General features: G+C 44.9%; 1 protein-coding gene and 1 pseudogene across 3 annotated transcripts; both read right to left on the reverse strand.

Moving 5' to 3' along the window:
* Positions 1-2,544: 2,544 nt before the first annotated feature.
* On the reverse strand, positions 2,545-20,370 carry LOC136361146 (endonuclease domain-containing 1 protein-like). Of its 3 annotated transcripts, XM_066318868.1 has the most exons (5): positions 20,303-20,370; positions 16,651-16,704; positions 8,559-8,671; positions 5,035-5,357; positions 2,545-3,915 (listed from the first exon to the last, which is right to left on the reverse strand). In XM_066318868.1, exons 4-5 carry the CDS (start codon positions 5,320-5,322, stop codon positions 3,370-3,372), a joined length of 834 nt encoding a protein of 277 aa, XP_066174965.1. In that variant the 5' UTR covers positions 5,323-5,357; positions 8,559-8,671; positions 16,651-16,704; positions 20,303-20,370; the 3' UTR covers positions 2,545-3,369. The 3 variants fall into 3 exon arrangements, with proteins under 3 accessions (XP_066174965.1, XP_066174964.1, XP_066174966.1); XM_066318867.1 differs by lacking the exons at positions 16,651-16,704; positions 20,303-20,370 and having other exon boundaries at positions 8,559-8,826; XM_066318869.1 differs by lacking the exons at positions 8,559-8,671; positions 16,651-16,704; positions 20,303-20,370 and adding an exon at positions 8,055-8,188.
* On the reverse strand, positions 10,995-12,718 carry LOC136361147 (uncharacterized; annotated as a pseudogene).
* Positions 20,371-20,816: the final 446 nt, after the last annotated feature.

The raw sequence follows: 20,816 nt of genomic DNA on the forward strand, positions 1-20,816 counted from the left end.
GTACTTGGGAGGTTGGGAGGAGACACAGCCAGGACAGGTGACCAGAGGGATATTGCAGACCATTTGATATTATGCTGAGTATATAAAGTGAGGGGAAGAAGGAGGAAGGAGGGGACATTTGGAGTGATGGGTTTTGTCTTCCCAAGTAACTGTTAGGTGGGATGGGCCTTGCTGTCCTCAAGGTGGCTGAACACCTTTCTATCCATGGGAAATGGTGAAAGAATTCCTTGTTGTGCTTTGCTTGTGTGCACAGCTTTTGCTTTCCGTGTTAAACTGTCTATATCCCCACCCATGAGTTTTCCAGATTTTACCCTTCCAGTTCTCTCTCTGATCCCTGATCGTGTGGTCGGGAAGTGAGGAAGCGGCTCTGTGGGGCGTGGCTGCTGGCTGGGGTTAAACCATGATATTTGGACAAGGTGGAATGGCTTGAAATGGAAGGAGTGTAGGTTTAGATTGGATATTTGGAAGATATTTGTTACTGTGGTGGTGGTGGAGCCCCAGCACAAGTTGCCCACAGAATGAGACTGCCCCATCCCTGGAAGTGTCCAAGGTCAGGACAGGGCTTGGAGCAGCCAGGGATAGTGGAAGTTGTCCCTGCCCATGGGAGGGCATGGAACTAGCTGGTCATTAAGGTCCTTTCCAACCCAAAATGTTCTGTGATTCAATGATCATTCATTCACTCAAAACCTAAATGGACTAATTTTCTTCCATTTCCAAAAGTCCTGGAATAACAGAGTGATTAATTGGTTGTTACAAGCAGAAATACCCAGAAAAATATGTTAGATCATAGGTTGTTTAAACAAACTATGTTTTGTTTAAAGTACAAACTGTGGTTCCTTTTGTCTCTGCTGACCTGGGACTGATGATTTAAACCAAGTGAGGTTTAGCCAGGATGACGGAGAAGACCAAGAAGAAGCAGACCTGGTGGAGGCGGGGCAAATTCCTCCTTTCCAATGAGGCCCAAGTGACATAACAAAGCAGGGCCCAAGAGTGGTTACATCATTAGAAGATGCCATTAACCATCCAAGGCCCCCAAAGTGTCCCCCAACTCCACAGTGCTGCATAACACAGTGGAAAACCAATCTGAAGGGAAAAGTGGGGCAATCCCACATGATCCTGAGCTCACAGAACCCATTGAAATCTTAGTTGTGCCAGCACCCATCCCCAAAGGATGAGAAGTGAGGCCATCAAAGTTGCAAGTCTCGTTGCTGAAGCCATTTGGGATATCTTGTAAGAGCTGTTAGCTCCCTGACCCACTTTTTTCACGTCCATTTCCAGGAGAATAATTGGTGTCTGATGCTGACACTTGTGTGGTTGTTTTGGCATCCTCAGATTGCATTTGGATGCCCAATGTTCTGCCAGGGTGCTCTGGGCACTGTGACATTCTTGGTGATGGAAATTTCAGTGGGAAGCCAACTTGTGGTTTATATATGATGTGACTCTACAATCCAGCACTGCAGAAAGTAAACTTTATTCTGAACACCTGTATTGGGTCTGACTGATAGAGAGTTCCCAGCCCTTACAGTGCTGTGCTTTGTATTGCTAGCTGGATGAGTTTTGAAAGCAGACCAGTGTTTTGGCTACAGCCAAGCAGCGCTGTCCCTCTGACATTCCTTCTCTCATCAAAAGAAATGGGACTGGAGAAGATCTTGGGAGGGGATGCAACCAGGACAGCTGACTCAAATTAACCAAAGGGATATTCCATACCTTATGACTTTCAGCTCAGATATATAAGCTAAGGGAGAGAGGAAGAAGGGGGCATTTTGAGTTTTCAGTGTTGGCATTCTGGAGGAATCATTATGCCTGCTGAAGCCCTGCTTCCTGGAAAGTGTCTGAACATCACTGCTGATGAGAAGCAGAGACTGACTTTTGCTTTCTCTAGCTCTTGCATACACAGACACATCCTTTCCTGGAGAGTGTGTGTATGTGGAGATTCCTCCTTGGAGTGGAGATGCCTCTCAAGGTCACTTCTCGGGGCTGAGCCAAAGACATTCGACCATGGTCAAATAGTAATTTGACCATTGGCATGGGTGAGTAACACCAATCTCGACTTAATTGTCTTTGCTGGTTTTAATACAACTGCTTTAATATATTTGCTTCAACACTGCTTCATAGTGCACAATACTATACTAGTAGTTATAGCTTCCATACTGTGAACTAAATAATTCTGATTAACATATTTTGCCTTATCATCATCATCATAAATCATATATAATTATGTAAATATGTATGGTTTGCAATCCTCAGACCTGTGGGACAAGTTGTATAAAGTTTTAATTACATCTCTATAATACTTTAGACATAAACAATTGGCAAAATCTGGGGCTAAGATTGGATTCAGCTGAACCCAGACTGCTCCCTAAGAAGGAGCTTACCAAGTAAGGGGGTCGTTTCTGCAGCTCATGACCTAACAGGAAGGTTCTTCTATTAACCTTTGCCTGAAGCTCCCATTCTGCCCACAAAAACACCCTCAAGGGAAAGGAACCCCTCAAGGTATCCTAAATGTCCAGGGTCAAAAGGAACAACAAAAATCAGAAAGATACGTATAATTTCACAAGGTTTTATTAGTAAATTACACACTTGGCATGGAAATTGTTATGTTAGTCCCTAAACTACTCTATACATATATTGCATTTATGGATAAATTTCCCTGACCTGAATACAGGTTTCTCACTTCCTGATAGAAATTAGATATCATGTGAAGTCTGTTCTCTCAGACTTTCCTGGAAATGAATCAGAAGCCTTTGGGAGTCTTGCATTGTTTTGTTCCCCTCTACAGTCCATTCGTCCGCCTCTACTCTGTTCTGGTGAGATCCCACCTGCAGTACTGCCTCCAGCTTTGGGATCCACAACAAAACAAGGACACAAAGCTGTTGGAGTGGAGTTCAGAGGAGGCCACAAAGATACTCCAAGAGCTGGAGCACATCTACTCTGGAGAGGTGAGAGAGCTGAGGGTGAGAGTCTAGAGAAAAGAAGGCTCTTGGGAGAACTTGGACCCTTTCCAGAGTCTAAAGGGTTTTAAAAGAGAGAGGAACTTTGAACAAGGGTATGGAGTGACAGGACAAGAGGGAATGGCTTTAAACTGAAAGCAGGTGGGATTAGATTAGTTGTTAAGAAGAAATTCTTTACTGTGACAGTGGTAAGGCCCTGGCACAGGTTGTCCAGAGAGGTTGTGACTGCTCCATCCCTGGAAGTGTTCAAAGCCAGGTTGGACAGGAGCCATTGAGGATCGTGGAAGGTGCCCCTGCTCATGGCATGAGAGCTGAGACTACATGGATGGTTTTTGAAATTCCTTCCAGCCCAAACCATTCTGCAATTCTATGACATGAGGCAAAAGCTCCTGAGCCTGTTCCACTCAGGATGTGAGGCTTATTCCCGAGGACAGTCGCTGTCAAACAGGGAAACCTGTCCCCTCCCATAGAGCTCAGTTAATGTGTCCTCCAGCTCCCCCAGCGTGAGGAGCTGAACCTGGTTCTTGTCATTCTCAGCAATGACCGCCCAAGCCTTTATGTAGTTGTTGTCCACCATGCAGCAGGCAGCTGACCAGAGGTGGCTGGGTTTATTAACCCTGCCCTTGGCAATGTAGTTGTTCCCAGGCACAGCACCCACGATGACATAGGTGGTTTGACATCCCTGGGTCCTCCTGATCATGGTTTGCTGCTCGTAGTTGTTCCAGGCACCACCGTTGAGTTTCTCATCCTGGGGCACTATGTTGGTGAGGGTGAAGGTAGCCATCCTGCTGCTGTAGTCACCATGGTGGCCATTGGGGTTCAAATGGCCCCGGTTCAAACCCGTCAGGTTCTTGTAGTCATGAAGGATAGCCTGGCTCTGGCTGAGTTTCTCTAAGCTGACATTGTAGTAATTTAAGAGTGTCCACTCTTTTTCCATAGTTTTGGGATAAGTTGGGCCAATCAGCTTGACAGATAAAGAAGAGAAAAAGGTGTTAGTATTGGGGATGGGGATAATGGAGCAGATTTCCCCAGAGCAGAAGTCTCTGAGTGTCAAGATCCTGTTTTTCATCTGGTCTTATGTGGTACTATACCAGATTAGTTCTTCAGTTCCTATGAGGAACAAGTGTAAATATTTTTTTTTTTTTAATTTCAGAAATTCATTTCACACGCATTGCATTATATATAGCTTTCCTTTGGAACACTGCATATGGGCTTCTTCTGTGGTTCATTTTCACCTAAATCATCCTGCCACTCTGTCCTTAGAAATGACATGAATTTTCTCTTTTTGTGTGTGTTATTTCCTTGGCCTGTTTTCCTAAAGTTTTGAAGTTTGTCTGAAAGATGTCTGGAAGACCTCTGTAGTTTATGGAGTTCTGTCAGTCTGCTGGATCCTTCTGGACCAATTCCTGAGCCAAAGGTGCTCAGGGGTCACTGCCCATGGATAGAGATCACACCCTTCTGACTGGACTGACACTGATGCTCCTCACTTTTCATTGCCTGAAATGTCACTCCAGAAATCCCTCCACTGTTAACCTGACCCTCTCATGAGCCAGGGCTTGTGTCTGCCTAGGCTTTGCTCTTGGACCATCTCCAGTTTCTCCTCATTTGTCTCACACCACTCACAAAGCCTGCTGGACTCTTCACTGGGAGCAAATAAGCTCCATCAGCGATGACAAAACAGCTCAGGGCAAAGTGGGGATCAGATCCCAGCAGGACCATTGATTCCTCAAATTTAGCTGCTCTTGAATATCTTTTGCCTGTCACTTGTTCTCCCACCACAGCAGGGCACACGGAGGGGAATCATTTGACTTTTTCATATAATGCAAAGTAATCTGATTTGCTGTTCCAGTCAGGTCAGGGCAGGAAACTGGGCACCTTTGGGATATGATTCATCTCATTCTCCTGCTGATGTCTCAGATGCATCAGAGGAATCATGTGATGAAGGTGTTTGAAGTAAAATGAGGAGTATCCCATCCAGTGTGTCCATTTGCATGCATGTAGAGGGGTGAGACAAAATAGAAATGGTTATTTTAATACTGCTTTTAATGACAGGAGGGTGATGTGCTGTAAGACAGACACTCACCTGAGGCTCAACCAGCCATGTTTTAGGTCTTTTGCCAGGTCCAGGCTGGTAGATGTAAGCAGAATACACAGGAATACGCATCTTCCTGTCATACAGGGTCGCAAAGTAATACTGGTTCTTGTAGCGCTGGCAGATCCAGGCTGGTTTCTGTGGCTCCAGGGCTTCATTTGGGGGGACCTCCCGGAAAAAAAACTGAGGACATGAAGTTTCAAAGGACTTCACCACCTCACTGTGTCCCAGCCAGAGGCAGCTGGCAAACACCTGAAGCAGCAACAGCAGCCACAGCATTGCAGGAAGATTTCAAGTAAAGGGTTCTTGCTCCCCTGGAAGGCAAATGCAGAGGAGGGGACTATGAGAGATCAAGAAGGGGGTACCTTCTGAAAAAGTCATTCATGCTATAGGGTTGTGCAAGGAGATGGCTGGGGATAAAAGGATAACAGTAGAGAAGTTACAGAGGAAAATACAGTTGATTCTCTCTGGATGAAACACAGTCAGAATACCTGGCCTCCCACACACAAGGAGGAATAAATCTAATGTGGGCCTAAACAACAGGTGGAGTGGAGTGGAGACACCATGGCCAGGGTCTGTCAAAACCCTTGCAGAGAGGCACCTTGGTGGTATTTTCTAACTGATAATCTGCATGGCAACTGAAAACCATGGGAGATAAATGAAGATGTCCTGCTGCTGAATCAGCAACCATGGCAAAATTCCTCTCCTTGGACTGACACACATCCCCATCCCAAGGTTACTCTAAGTACTTCACTGAGATATCCACCCCCAAGGCGTGAGAACCCCTCACTGAGAAAGATGTATGACTATATACAAACGCCACCTAAATGTAAAGAAATAGTATAAAAGTGAATTAAAAATGGAGAGAAGTGATGGAAGACTCCATTGTAACTTGGATCAGCTGATGGGCTGAACCTCCCTTCTCTCTCTTAGGGATGCCTATTGGGTAAGAATCCTACTTTATGCACACTGAATAATTACCTCCAGCCAGCTTTTGTTTGGGGTAGAGATTATTAGTATGCTGTTCTGAATTAGTATCTTGCCTTGAATATCTTTTTGCAGCCAGATACTTTCACTGGCAAGCCTCAAACCTTAACCTGACACAGTTTTATTACTAGTGTTATTCTGTAAACAATTAAGGTGAGTCCTTCAGGACACTGGCAGCTTCTGGCAGTGGGTAAAGGTGTGGAGATGTGTTGAAACCCTGGAAGCTGAAAATTTCAGGCTTTCTAAGCCGAGGGGTGCTGACTCTCGGGCAGGCACCACATTTGACTTGAGGCCTTAAAACAAACTTCCAAGATTGTGTAATAGCACAAAAGTTATAGATGTGTAGTCAAAGAAGTGTTGTGTAATCTCACAAAGTGAAAACTTAAGTTTGAAGTTTTGGTATATAGTTATGTATATGGGCCAAGATAGAATATTCCAAGTGTTCTCTAAGTTCTTCTTCACCTTCTTCTTCCGTCTTCTTCATGGATCTGGGTGGCTTTCTCTGAGTGAAAAATGTCTGCATTGCGAACATCAAATAGACACTAATGAGTCAAAAACATAAGTAATATAGGTGTCACTTTAGTATTAAGTAACTATCTCTTAAATAGCCTTAGTGCAAGTTAGAAGCTCTCCATTTTGTCTCATTTCTCTAACTAGCAAGTTGAAGTGCATGCTGTAAATACTGTAAATAAATAAAATATTATAAACAACCAAGACCAAACTCGATTTTACATTTCCCTTGTCTTTCATCCTGACCTCAGCCAAAATAAAGCAGAGCAAAATTACAGAGACGCAGGAGGGGTTTCTCTGGTGTGTAATGCTGAACAAATCAGTCAAACACTCCAACCCAGAGAACTGCCCAGTGAAGGGTCCCCACAGCAGGACACCAACGGATTGATAAGACACAAGGGTTTTTGCTTTCATGTAGCACTGACAGACTGAACACACACTAAAGGTTTGAGCAAATCTCCCTTTTTCAGATGAGAGGGGGAAATCTAAAATAGGTTTTAGGCGCCCAGAGGAGGAAATGGTGGGGGCATAGTTTGTCTGTTCCAAACCCACCCAATGCTAAACAGCTCTCATGGCAAAGTTATCATGGAACTGAGGGATGGCACTGGGATAAGGTCACCTTTTCCAACCTACCTCAGTTAGTCAAGAGCTCAGCTTTTGCACTGGCACTAAGAAAATAATCCTGCAACAAAACAGGGCCTGGAAGCCCCTATTTCCGAACATGATCTTATAGAATCACAGAAGATGCTGAGTTGGAATGTACCCATGAGGATCATCAAGTCCAGCTTCTGGTCCTGCCCAGGACAGCCCCAGAAATCCCATCACGTGCCTGACAGTATTATACAAACACATCTTGTACTCAGATAGGGGTAGTGAAGTGACCACTTCCCTGGGGAGCCTGTCTCATGGCTCAACCACCCTCTGGATGAAAAACCTCTTCCTGATATCCAGCTTAAATTTCCCCTGACTGAGGCCATTCTCATTCCCTCGTGCTCTGAGCACCTTCCCACAGCAGACACCTGCAGCTGGGTAAGGACTCTGCTCAGCCCCCTGCAATGCTGAGCTGGGCTTTAATCTCCTGGGGCATTGGGCAGGGAAAGAACAGCAAGGCTGCACTTCCGACACGTCTCTGGGCCCATCCAGGTTCACACAGACACGCAGCTCTTCCACTCTGACCCAGTCTTGAACCCCAAATGATCCACCTGGGGTCCTGCCTCTCAGCTGACATTGGGATATTAAGCTACATGTATTAAGCTATGACACAGACATCCGGTCCTTTTTCTCTTTAGCAGCCCTGGATTAGGAACACTGTGACCAGTAAACTGGACACTAAGAACAGGAACAAGTGGTGACTTTTTATAGTACTCTGCAGAGCATGCCCATAGCTGCCCCAAATCAAGCAAAGAAGTTCCTGAAAAGTCCTTTTGCATGACCCTTCCCCAACACACAAGCTTAAAATATATTTAACTAACTTAATATCTAACTTAAAATCACATATATAGGAACCAACTTACTGTAGGAAAGAGTGGCACAGGACTCTGCTTGCAGCCCCAAAGTGGCAAAGGACTCTCAAATGCCTCTGCTGCAGTCTCAGACTGGCTGTTTTTATATGATCTCCAAGTAGGCAGAGTTGTTAAATTTCCCAAGCAGGGTTTAGAGTGAGTTTGCCCAGGAATTCAGCCACCTGTGTTTTTCCAGAGGCCTCTTGCAAGGTCATGGGGTGGGGTTTTGGTGCTCAATAAACTCAACTCTCCTTATTCAACAGTTTGATGTTAATTTTCCAGGTGACTTGGCCTGAAATTCTTTCCCAAATCATTCCTTCTGTCCTTGCCCTCCTTAACAGAAAGTGTTTAAGAGCTGCAAAATACAATGTATGCATAAACTCTCCTTGCTCCTTGGAGATCAGCATGCTGGAACTCAGCAACTTCAGCCTAGGCTTTCTCTATATTTATTTATTCCAAAACTCAGGAAAGACTTGAAATATTGGAGTAAATTGTGAGAAAGGAGCAAGAGCTTACCTTGAAGCAGTGTCTCAGTACAGGCAGCTGAAGAATTCCTTTCTTCTTCTCCCTGGAGAAACACTTGGCTGATCCTTCAGGAGTCCCAGTACAATATATACCTGGTCATAAATCTGCCTGTAGTGATAAAAAAGGAATTTCACTGAAAAGAAAGGTTTTCTGCCACTATTCAAGGATATTTGTTCACTCTCACCCTGAAGTGGGGTGACAGTTACTATTTGCAATTTCCTCAGGATTTCTCCCAGGTTCTTGCAGCATCACATGTCAGGAGAAAATAACCGGGTCTGGTGACTTATCTGTTCATTTCCTCATTCCCCATGAATGGGGACCTACACATGTTTCTGTTCCTGGCAGAACATCTCTTGTGGCATTAGACCGACTGGCCTGTCTCTGAGTACACCCAGATGTTCACAGTCTGCTCTTCTGCCGCCTCTCAAACACAGTTACTATGGTCAGGCTGCGTATTTTCCCTTGCCTGATTGCAAAGGCCTTGTTAAGAGCCCTTACTTGCAAAGCTACTGCTGAGAAGGCTCTGGGAGACCTTAGAGCCCCTTTCAGTATCTGAGAGTGGTTCACATGGAGAGGAACTTTTGAGAAGGGTTTGGAGTGACAGGACAACAGGGAGCAGCTTCAAACTGACAGAAGGCAGGGCTAGATTAGATGTTAGGATTAGATTTTAGTCTCGAGAAGAGCAGGCTCGGGGCACTCTCCAATTACCTGAAAGGAACAGGTAATGAGGTTGAGGTTGGTCTGTTCTACCATGCCAGTAGTGAGAGGACTAGAGGAAAAGTCTCAAGAAGAGCGTGGTCTCAAGCTTTAAGATGAGACAGTGGAAATTCAGGTTAGATATTAGAAAAAAGCTTTCAACTGTCAACTGTTCAGGCAGTGGAAAAGGCTGCCCAGAGAGGTGCTGGAGTCACCATCCCTGGAGGTGTTTCAGAGGCGTTTGGATTTGGCACTGGGTGGTATGGATTGGTGGTTTAATGTTGACAGTGGTAGTGCTGGGAGGACGGTGTGACAGGATGACCTCGGAGGCCTATTCCAACCTTGGATTCTGTCATTCAGTGATTCTATGAAACTGATTCCTTTCTCTTTTTGGCTTCCCCAGTGTTTCACAAGCTTGCTATGGAAGGCAGGTCATTTCTGGGTACTGCCAGGGATAAAGGTCCCCAGGACAGCCCAAGGAGCTGATGGATGTGGGATTCACGGGATTGGTCAATCACCCACATTTCCAGAACCTGGAAAGTCGGGGCAGTGGAGCATGGGATGAGCAGTGGTGAGGATGAGTGTGGTCTCAAGCCCCAGCAGGTGTGAAGAGGTGGGTGAGCAAGTCAGAAGGACCCCCTAAGGTACAGCAGAGGTGTCTGCAGATGTCCCTTAGCCCAAAATAGCACTGATGTTCTGGGAACTGGGACATTACTGGTAGTAGAAATTTCCGTAAGAAGCAACTTGTCATTTATACATGAGGTGACCCTCCAAACCACCAATGCAGCAAATATTTTTTATTGTTAACTACTCAGGGACTAAATGATCTGCCCTATGCTGATCTTTTGATTATGATATTGAATACATTTAATACATTGAATATATTGAACATATTGAACACAATTCCCCAAATTGGTTCCCTGTAATTTTGCAGAAAAGCTTCAGAAGCAGGGCAGAGAATAAAGATATCCAAGGAGTGCATCACAGAAATTTATCTTTGGCTGCTCAAAGCTTCCTTTAGATCCAGTGCCTCATCCTGCTGGTCTGATACAACAGGTGCTGCTGTCAAGGTTCAGTTTCAAAAGCAAGCAAAGAAAAGCATGTCCCAGGATCACAGAATGACTGAATTGTTGAGCGTGGAAGGGACCACTCAAAATCTTCTAGTCCCTAGCCCTGGACAAGCATGATCATCTAGAGCAGGTTGTCCAGAATCTTGTCCTTGCACCTGGGGTGCTGTGTCCAGCTCTGGGGCCCACAGCATGAGAAGGACAAAAACATATTGGAGTCCAGTGGAGGCCACAAAGATGTTCTAAGGTCTGGAACACCTCTGCTCTGGAGACAGGCTGAGACAGCTCTGGGTGTTCAGCCTTGACACAAAACGTCTGTGGGGAGAAGTTGCATCCCCTTCCACTACCTAGAAGTTCACCCAGACATCTGAAGAGGGACTTTGGATGAGGACATGGAATGACAAGACAAGAGGGAATGGTTTCACACTGACAAAGGGCAGGGTTAGATGAGATGTTAGGGAAAAATTCTATACTGAGTGAATGGTGAGGCCCAGTCTTGGGGTGAGCAGAGAAGCTTTGGCTGTCCCATGCCTGGAAGTGTTCAAGGCCAGGTTGGATGGGGATTGGAGCAATCTGGTGTAGTGAAAGCTGTCATTGCACAGGGAATGGATGGAACAAAATCATCTTTAAAGTCTTATAAAAGACAATCCATTCTTTGATTCTGTGACATGGGAAAAGCTCCCAAGCCTTTTCCACCTTGGATTTGAGATTTGTTAGTGGGGATGGGCCCTGTGGAACAGAGAAACCTGTCCACTCCCATAGAGCTGGGACAACCTGGCCTCTAGCTGTCCCAGTGTGAGGTTCTGGACCTGGTTCTTGTTTTCAAGCAACGACCGCCCAAGTCTTCAGGATGGGGTTGATCTGGCAGCAGGCAGCTGAGCAGATGTAGCTGGTGACATTAACCCTTTTATTGGAGATGTAGGAGTTTCCAGGAACAGCACCCACAATGACATAGGTGGTTGTACAGCCCTGGGTTAGCTGGACCATTGTATCAGTCTGACAGTGTCTCCAGGCACCACTGTTGAGTGTGGTTACCACTTTGTTGTTACCACTTTGGTGGCCACTGGGGCTGAAGTGACCTGGAAGCTTTTGTAGTCTTAGTTGATAGCCTGATTCTGGCCAATTTTCTGTGGAGTGATTTTATATCGCTTTTCAATGGACTTCTCTGTATCCATATTGTTGGGATAAGCTGGGTTGATCAGCTTGACAGGGTAAGAAGAGGAAAAGGTGTCAGTGCTGAGAATGCATGTATTGAAATAGATTACCCTGTAGCAGACATCTCTGATGGTCAAAATTCCATTTTTTGTCATCTCAGTGTAGGAAAATGTATGGATCTGAGAGAAATCATACACATGACCCTCCTGCATGAATGAGGAGAGAAAGAGAAAAAAGAAAGCAGCTCAGAATCTGACTGTTCTCATTTTGACTTAGGACCTTTGTGATCCAGCCGGCAGCCTGTGCTGGGAGGCCTTTTGGCCTTTTCCCCTGAGGGTTTGTCCCTGGGCCATCTCACCCCCTTCTGAATTTCTCCTCACTTCTCTCACACCACTCACAAAGCCTATTGGACTCTTCACTGGGAGCAGATAAACTTTATCAGGGATGACAAAACAGCTCAGGGCAAAGTGGGGATCAGATCCCAGCAGGACTGTTGGTCCCTCAAGTGCAGCCTCTCTTGGATGCCTTTTCCCCATCACTTGGCCACTCACCACAGCAGGGCACAGGGAGGGGAATCATTTGACTTTGTCATGTAATGCCAAGTAATCTGATTTGATGTTCCAGTCAGGTCAGGGCAGGAAACTGGGCACCTTTGGGATATGATTCATCTCATTCTCCTGCTGATGTCTCAGATGCATCAGCAGAACCATGTGGTGCAGCTGTTTGAAGTAAAATGAGCAGAATCCCATCCAGTATGTCTATTTGCATGTGTGTGGAGGGGTGGAATGAAATAGAAATGGTTATTTTAATACTGCTTTTGATGACTGGAGGATGATGTGCTGTGAGAGAGACACTCACCTGAGGCTCAACAAACCACAATTCAGATCTGTCACCAAGTCCAAGCCTGTAGATGTAAGCGGAGTGCATGGGAATGTGCAAATCTCTGTCATAGAGGGTGGCAAAATTATGTTGGTTCTTGTAGCACAGGCAGATCCTGGCTGGGTTCTGTGGCTCCGGAGCATTATCTGGGGTAGTATTCCTGTAGAAAAACTGAGGATAATCTGTAAAGGATGACACCACCTCGCTGTGTCCCAGCCAGAGGCAGCTGGACAACACCTGCAGCAGCAGCAGCCCCAGCATCGTGGGAGGATTTCAGGGAAGGGCTCTTGCTCCCCTGGAAGGCAAATGCAGAGGGGCACTCAGCTTGGAGAGAGCTGGACATGGCCTGTGCAGGTGGGACACAGCTGGCAGAGGAGCAGTCTATTCCCACTGCTCATTCACTGACAACTCAACGGGACTCATTTTCCTCCACTTCCAAAAGTCCAGGAATACTGTAACAACATGTTGGTTGTTATAACCAGATATAAGCATAAGAAGTAATGAACCTCTCAACCAACTCCTGAGTTTTACAAACTCATGGGTTTGCATTTAACTGTTTTTTTATAAAAAATTCTGCTCCAGTGCCTATTTACTGGACCTTCTCTGCCTTTCAAGTTAGTGGGGGCACTGCCTACATGTTGCCCCAAGCTGTGTACTTTCTGGGTGAGAGATGTTCAGTGACCTCTGCTGCCCAGTGATCCAACTCCCCTATAGTCTTTTCCGTAAGACAAACCTCCATTTCTTCAACTTGTAAAAAATTCTTTTGGATCCTCCAGTCTTCTTACAGTTGGAAGATCAGAGATTTCTACATGAAGTAGAAAACTTACTTTTGTTAAGTTTTCCATATCATGGTAGAAAAAAACCAGGATTTGCCACACTTTTTTAGTGAAGTTATTTTGAAGCCCAGATCTGGCTTGTCCCAGTGGATGTTCTCCTGATTTCTTCCTCAGTTTTCTTTCTATCAGATGCTAAAGACAGCAGTCCAACCTCATGCCCAAAGCAGGGCAAGCTGTGAAATAGCTGAGCAAATGCAAGGAAATGGAAACAGTGCTGATGACCGCAGTAGTGGAAAAAGGGGATTTTGAACTAGAGGGCAATACTGTTTCTACTTCAATGACTGGATGTGGCATTCAGTGCCATGGTCTGTTTGACAAGGGGGTGATTGATCAAAGGTGTGACTTGATGATCTTTGACAACTTTTCCAACTTAAATGGTTCTGTGATTCTACTGAAAAAAAATGAGTTGTCATCCAAGCCTTTTCTGGAGTTGTCAGTCCCCATGGAAAAAGGAAGTGAACAGACAAAGAGATGCTAAGTAGATGGAGGGCTGCAAGTCTTCAGGGCAAAATAAATCACAGCAGTAGAAGCAAAATGCACATGAGAAATTCAAGAAAGAAAAATGTTGCTTGAACAGGTGAATTGAGGAGATTTGTGCTCTTCTGGCCTGTTCTCCTTCAAAGGCAGCAAAGATCTCACAGGCAGGAATTGTGAGCAGGGACAGAGAGGGACTGTAGACACCTCAAGGCCAGCACACTCTACATCAGCCAGGATGGTGATACACACAGGTCTCACCTTACAGGCCAAGGATGTTTATAGAATCATAGAAAGAATCATGGAATGGTTTGGATTGGAAGGGACCTGAAGGATCATCCAAATCCAAGCCCCCTGTTATGACACCAAGCAATGACACCTTCCACTATCCCAGGTTGCTCAAAGTCCAATTCAATCTGGCCTTGAACACTCCCAGGGGTGGGGCATTCAAAATTCACATTTGCCAGGTGTACAAATGAGAGTGAGCTTCAAGGGATGGGTAAAACACTGACCAGATCAGACCAAAGGTTAGAGGTTCACAGAAAAGGTAATAGCTGCTGCTTCTATTCTTCTCCTGTGTCCCAGAAGTGATCCTAAAGCACCTCTGCTGTGCAGCTCTCCCTCAAGGAACAAATTCTGTGTGAAAAATAGAACCCTTGTTCAAGCCATATGAAAAGTATCAATTTTATGGAGAAAAGTGCAAGGAAATGGTAAGGATATAAATGATTACCAAATCCCCACAAGGACAGCAGATGTACATTATCCATTTTAAACAATTTTCCTCAAGCCTTTCTCTGCAACACTCCAAATGCTGGCTCATGGCAATCCTTGAATTCTGGAGATAAATGTATTCAATCCATTCTTTCCTCACAAGGATCAACAGCCTTTTTAAACACTGTATAGTTCAGCCAAGAAAGATGGTATCAGATTTAGATACCTTTGGTTATAAACTCCATCAGACCAGGTGCCACCATCCCTGTGCATGCAGAGCAGGTAACACTGAGGTGACAGAGGGGTCACCTCCTTGCCACCAGTGAAGCACCAAAGTGCTTCAACACTCACAGTGTTACAAACTCACAGTGCTACAAACATTCACAGCTGAGAGCTGTCAGGTTCCCTGTGGTTACTCTCACTCTATTTCTTTCAGCTTTGAAGACCAAGTATCAGTGCAGTATTTTCACTTTCTGACCTTCACCTGGCAAAACCTCTGAACTGCATAAGACAGAGTGAGTGAGCGACCATCACTGAGGGCTACAAGCCAGGTTTTGAGCCAAATAAGGGAGAAAGACGATAAGAAGCAGACCCTGTGGAGGCAGGATGGTGTTTTTGTCATGGCAATTGCTCTCACTTACACAACTGGCTCAGCTGTAGAACTCCCACCCCTCACTCCTGAGGAAGGTCACATTCACACCTGAGGGTTTTCATCCCTTCTGATGGGCAATTAATGGCCTCAAACTGTCCTGAAGTGAGAGGCAGCTGAGAAAAGGTCATAAACCATCAAAGAGCCTCTGAAGTGCCCCCTTCCACGAAAGGACTGAAAGTTTCCCCCAGGTGAGATACCTGGGCATTCCCACCCAATCTGAGCATATTTTAACTCATTGGACTTTTTGTTTGGGGGCTTTTTTTCCCCCCACACCCAAGGGATCAAGCCTATGAAGATCACTTCAACCAACAGACATCAAAATAGCAACAATAACATCTTGTCCCTGGATCCACAAGTGGTGAGGTCTTTCTACTCTTATCCTTTCTTTTTCTTTCTTTTTTTTTTTCTGTATATATTTTCTTAAGCGATATTTTGATGGATATATATGAATATATATGGATATGATGTATATAAGGAAATATATATTATATGGATATATAACATGGATATTAAAAAAGAAAATACTAACCAAAATGACTACATACTTCCTTTCCCTTGCAACCAAATTATTCTAAAATAAACCCATATACAAATATATTCTTAAAAACACTGGTCATTCCATGTTGTTTCACTCTAACCCACCCCAAGGGGTCTATTAACAAGAACCTAAGTTACTCTTCCTTTCTGGTCTCTCACACTCTGCAGTTTTTCCTCAGGTAAAATGAAGTCCCAGAGCATTAAAGCAACTGTGGAGCCTGAACTCTGAATTTGTGGAATTTTTTTCCCACCATACAGTGATAACACACTTCCTCATAAACTATAGCAACACTGATAACTGCACTTCAATTTCATTAACATTTTGGTCCATATAGAAATTAATCCTTGCTGTGGCTTCATACAGATACATTTTTAAGGGGATGAAATATTTTTACTTATTAATACAACCTGCTTATTAAGCCTCCTTTGATTTTTTTCTGCCTGGAATATGTTTGTATATTAGGGCCAGGATTTTACCATGTATGTAGACTCCCAAATGCTGTTGGGATTCGGCTGCTTTGAAGTTGCTCTCGGATATGCTACCAAGGTGGTCTGAGGCATGGAGCACATATCTTTGGAAAGCAGGGGTTCAGACTTAGGGAGGCCGAAGGGAGGGCAGCCCAACAGTCTCCTACAGCTACTCAAAAGGTCAAGAAAAACAAAGCTGAGCTCTTTGTGGCAGAGCCAGGCCTTGTAACAAAGGGCAGCACCCACAGACTGGCTCTGGAGGCACAGATTGCACAGCAGGGTAAAAATTCCCTCTAGGCAGGTACTACAGCACTGAGACAGGTTGTTGGGAAATGGCAAATGATGAATTGCAGAGGTGACTCAAGGCTTAGCTGGATGAAAACACAGCTGAATTAGAGTCCTGTGGCTGATGTTGCCAAAGAGCATTTCTTTGATCCTATGGTAGATCGATCTCCTAACTTCTCCCCATCCCACCGCACCATGGCCTGCCACACTCAGATATTGCCTGGAAAATTATGTCAGCACAGTAAATAACCAAATCCTCTGGTCCTGAGAGTTGTACTTTTAAGTCCTTTTTATAGCCCACTCATAGAAAACGCACCACATACCTCTGAGTGCCAGGAGGAGGAGGACACACTTCCAGAATCCTGGTACAGGCTCCTCTGGGGAAAAGACAGCAACTAGATGAGATCCCAGCCACTCATCTCTAAGGAGAGACTGATCTTTTTAAATGGTGTCTGGATCAGTTTTGTTCATCTGCTAGCCATCCCCATGCTTTAAGAAATACAAGCTTTGCTACTGCACATTAGTTATACCAAGGATAATTAGCAGTTACGTCAACAGTATTTCCAGTTTGACTGCTGGCTGACTCCATGTGGAAATGAGGCTGTTGATTGCAAGAGGAAATATGTCAGACCAGGCTTCAGAGGAATAGCCTTGTTGCTCACGATGAAGAGCAGCCCTTGTGCTCAGGGGTTGTGCCTTTGGTCATCTCTGCTGGGCTGGGCATCCCCTGGAGCCCGTGGAAGTGCCATGGAAGGGAGGGTCAGCTGTGTGCAATGGGCAACACTGACCTTCCCTTCACCTCTGACGGTGTCACTCAGAGCTCACTGCCTCCAGCCAGAAAAGGTGTGGTAATGCTGTGTTGTAGGAGGTGGCAGAATCAAGTCCTGGCCTAATTAAGAACATGTCCTCACAACAATGAGTTCACAGGAAATTGGCCCTGGAGGACAGACTAACACAGACAGCTGTAGGAACTCGCTGGTGGCTCACCGCATCTAAATGACTTGTAGGTCCAGGAGCTCTGGTTTTGGCTAAGCAGGATTTGCCCTGTTTAAGGGCTGGTTCTCAGCACTCACTGTAGAGTCAATACAAGAGAAATATCCACATTTCCAGAACACAGTTCACATCTGGAAGATGAAGGGAATTACGCTGTAAAAATGTTTCTTCCTCTCTGATGACCATGAGGATTCACAGAGTGACAAACTCTGACTTACATCTCCAACATTACATGAGCTGAGTTCCACTTTATGGTTCTATCTCTAAATCCATGACATCTGTATCACATTAATTAGCCAAAGCATAACAGAAAAATACAAAATCCATACATTTCCAAAGCCCCTTCCTTCTGGACAGACCTTCAAAGCAAACACCCTCTCCTCATTTATTTTCATGGGCTTGCTGTGTCAATCCAGTAGGAATTTGAGGGGAGTTTTGTTACCCATGTGGAAGGATGTTTTCTTGAGAGCACAACTGAAAAATAATCAGCGTAGCAAGGAACAGGAGGGAGTGATGCACTTCATGCAATTCGGTCTGAGTGTTCTCAGACCAAGAGGTTTGATGTGATTATGGAGGACAACAGAGGGCTAAGGTACAGAGATTATTTTTCTTGTTTCCTGGCAGGGTTGGCTGTGCGTTTTAGGTCTTACTCAAGCCCAAAAGAGCTGATACATGATCACCTGGTCTGAAGATGAGTTCATGTTAAACTGGACAGGGACTAGATGCATATTTGGGTTCTTCAGAAGTGAAGTCAAAATTTTTTTTGTGCAGGTGACTTGCTCTGAGTCAGAGCTCCTGCTGGACCAAGAGCCAGTTCATGGATGCAATGAAGCAAGTCAAAAGTCACTTTAGGCCATCTCTGGGCTCCCCTTGTGATCCAGACTTGGTCTGCAACACTCCTCTTCCATCTCAGACAGGTGACCTCAGAGGAGACCCTGTGATGTTTGCTTTGTGATTTGATTTTCTGCTGCAGATACCATTTGGTATCAGCAGAAGATTACCAATGGACATGACCATTGCCAATGGGATGTGTGAGAAAATCCTCAGTTTGGATGCTATGGATGCCCAATTTGATGTTCCTCTTCACTCAGAGAGATCCAGAGAACAAGATTTTGGTAAAAATATACCTCTGTCCATAACAAGCATGTGTGGAAATTTTAGATGGGTATTTCCAGCACTAGGTCAACAAGATGTGATGAGTCATGAAGTGTGTTAAGCAAATTCAGCATTTCCTTTGTTCTGTGGACTTCTGCACTGATGTGGTTCTGAAAGTGTTATACACGGGCAGCATCTTGTTTTCCAAGTAGGAGAGAGAGGAATGAAAACATGGAGGGTGGATGGGTTTGCAGGGATAACTTGGAACAGGATGAGAAAATCAGCCATAAGAATAGGTAAATGCTTCAGTGATGAGCCAAGATTTCCCTCAAACTAAAGCAGAAAGGAACCCATCAGGGAAAAGCAGAAACCTGCATGTAGCCAGCTCAGACCTCACCTCAGCCAGCTCTTGGACAATGAAGGCACTTCCCTAAGAACACAAGCTTCCTCACTTTCCAGGTGAAGAACCAGTTCTTAGTGAGGAGTATTTTATGGGGTAGAGAAGGCAGCTGATGAGATTAGTGAAGTGTTGGGCACTTCCCACTGTGTTGTACCCACACGCCAGCTATAGGTCTAAGGAGAGGCTGTTTCATTCTTGAGAAACAAAAGCAAAAGTATCTGCTGTCACAAGTGAGGAAACCAGCCCAGCAAAACTGGTTTACAGGAATCTGAATTTGGAATAAAGACTGGCTGATGAGAGGCATATCCCATAACAATGAAATTTTGGAGGGCTTTTGAAGAGTTTGTGCCAGGTTAAGCTCTGGGGTTAGGCCACACCTGGTTGTCCTAATTGGAGCTCTTGGTTGCCTTGGTAGAAAAAGTCAGGTTCATGAGTTCTGTTACAGGCTGTTGTGCCTGGACAAAGCAAGAGCAAATGCCACCATCATAATTTGGGTGTGGGGAACCCTAAACCAGAAGCACATCAACCTCAAGGTGGAGGTACTGAATGAAAAGAGAGGGATTGGATCCAAATGTCGCATGGGAACCCTTGAAGACACCATGAAGTTTGGGATGGAGCCAATCTCGAGCAATCTGATCCAGTATTGATGGTAGATCTGCTGCAAGAATCTCAGTGATCTTAGAGGTCCTTTCCAGCCTAAATGATTCTATGATCCTAAAAAATACCTTTCTGGTCATAGAGGTTGGTGCAGAGGTTTAACCTCTGAGAATGGTGGGGTGAGGGAGTCAGTGTGAGTCAAGTCCAACCTCAAATGTCAAAAGGCAAATCTTTATGCAGCCGTGGGCATTGTGAAAAAAAAAAGTGCAGACTTTTTCAAAATAATACCAAAATACAAGTCAATGTGGCCATAGCTGGAGCAATAAGAAGATTGAAAGTACCAGGTTTAGCACTCTGTTTCTATGTCCTGGTTCTTATTTTTCAGTTAGCTGCAGATCAAAATCACAGAAATCAGCACAAAATGCAGTTGTTGATACTTCTATGTTTTTTTGGTGGTAACAACAGTTTCTTATAAAGACAGAGCTGTTATCATCAGCCCCAACAGGCTATTCTGGGACTGTACTACAGGAAACACAGCGCTGAGAACGTGACCCTTTCTTGGCATACCACTCGCACACTTGTTCCTGAGTATTATATCATAGAATCACAGAAGGGTTTGGATTGAAAGAGACCTTCAGGATCATCTCATTCCAAGCCCCTGCCATGGGCAGGGACACCCTCGAAGAGACGAGGTTGCTGCAAGCCCCATCTAACTTGGCTTTGGACACCTCCAGGGATCAGGCAGCCACAGCTTGTCTGGGCATCCTGTGCCAGGGCCTCACCACCCTCACAGGAAAGAACTTCTTCCCAATATCCCATCTAACCCTGCCTTCTGGCAGTGGGAAGCAATTCCCTCTTGTCTTGTCCCTCCAGCTCCTTGTCCCAAGTACCTTTCCAGCAGTCTTGGAGTAATTTTAGTCACTGGAAGGTGCTCTAAGTTCTTCCTGGAGCCTTCTCTCCTTCAGACTGAGCACTTCCAACTCTCTCAGACTGTGTTCCAGGTGTTCCAGACTTCCATTCATTGCCTGTGGATGCATTATTTGAAAGGCACATTTGGGTTAGTGGCACAAACTTGCCATTGAAATCCATGCAATTATTTAATATCAACCTTTCAAAGCATCCTTTTTCTGTGGGATTAAAACAAGGAACAAACACCCCTCTTTATTGTAACCTAGGGCAGCTCTCAGCCAGGTTATTCCATTACAGAGCTTTTCTCTCCTAAAGATCACAGATACCCTATTTGGGCATTTTTTGGGCATTATCTGTCAGTGCTTTTAGCATGAAGTCTTCTGCTCATCTGAGATCCTTTCTCTGTGTGTTATATTGTGTATTGAACTTTGGTTTTTACTCTTGGAAATCTGTCAAATATTCGGAAAACAGAGGAACAGACTTAAAGGTATTATT

This window comes from Sylvia atricapilla, chromosome 5 (genome assembly GCF_009819655.1).
Source record: "Sylvia atricapilla isolate bSylAtr1 chromosome 5, bSylAtr1.pri, whole genome shotgun sequence".
Classification (NCBI taxonomy): Eukaryota; Metazoa; Chordata; class Aves; order Passeriformes; family Sylviidae; genus Sylvia; species Sylvia atricapilla.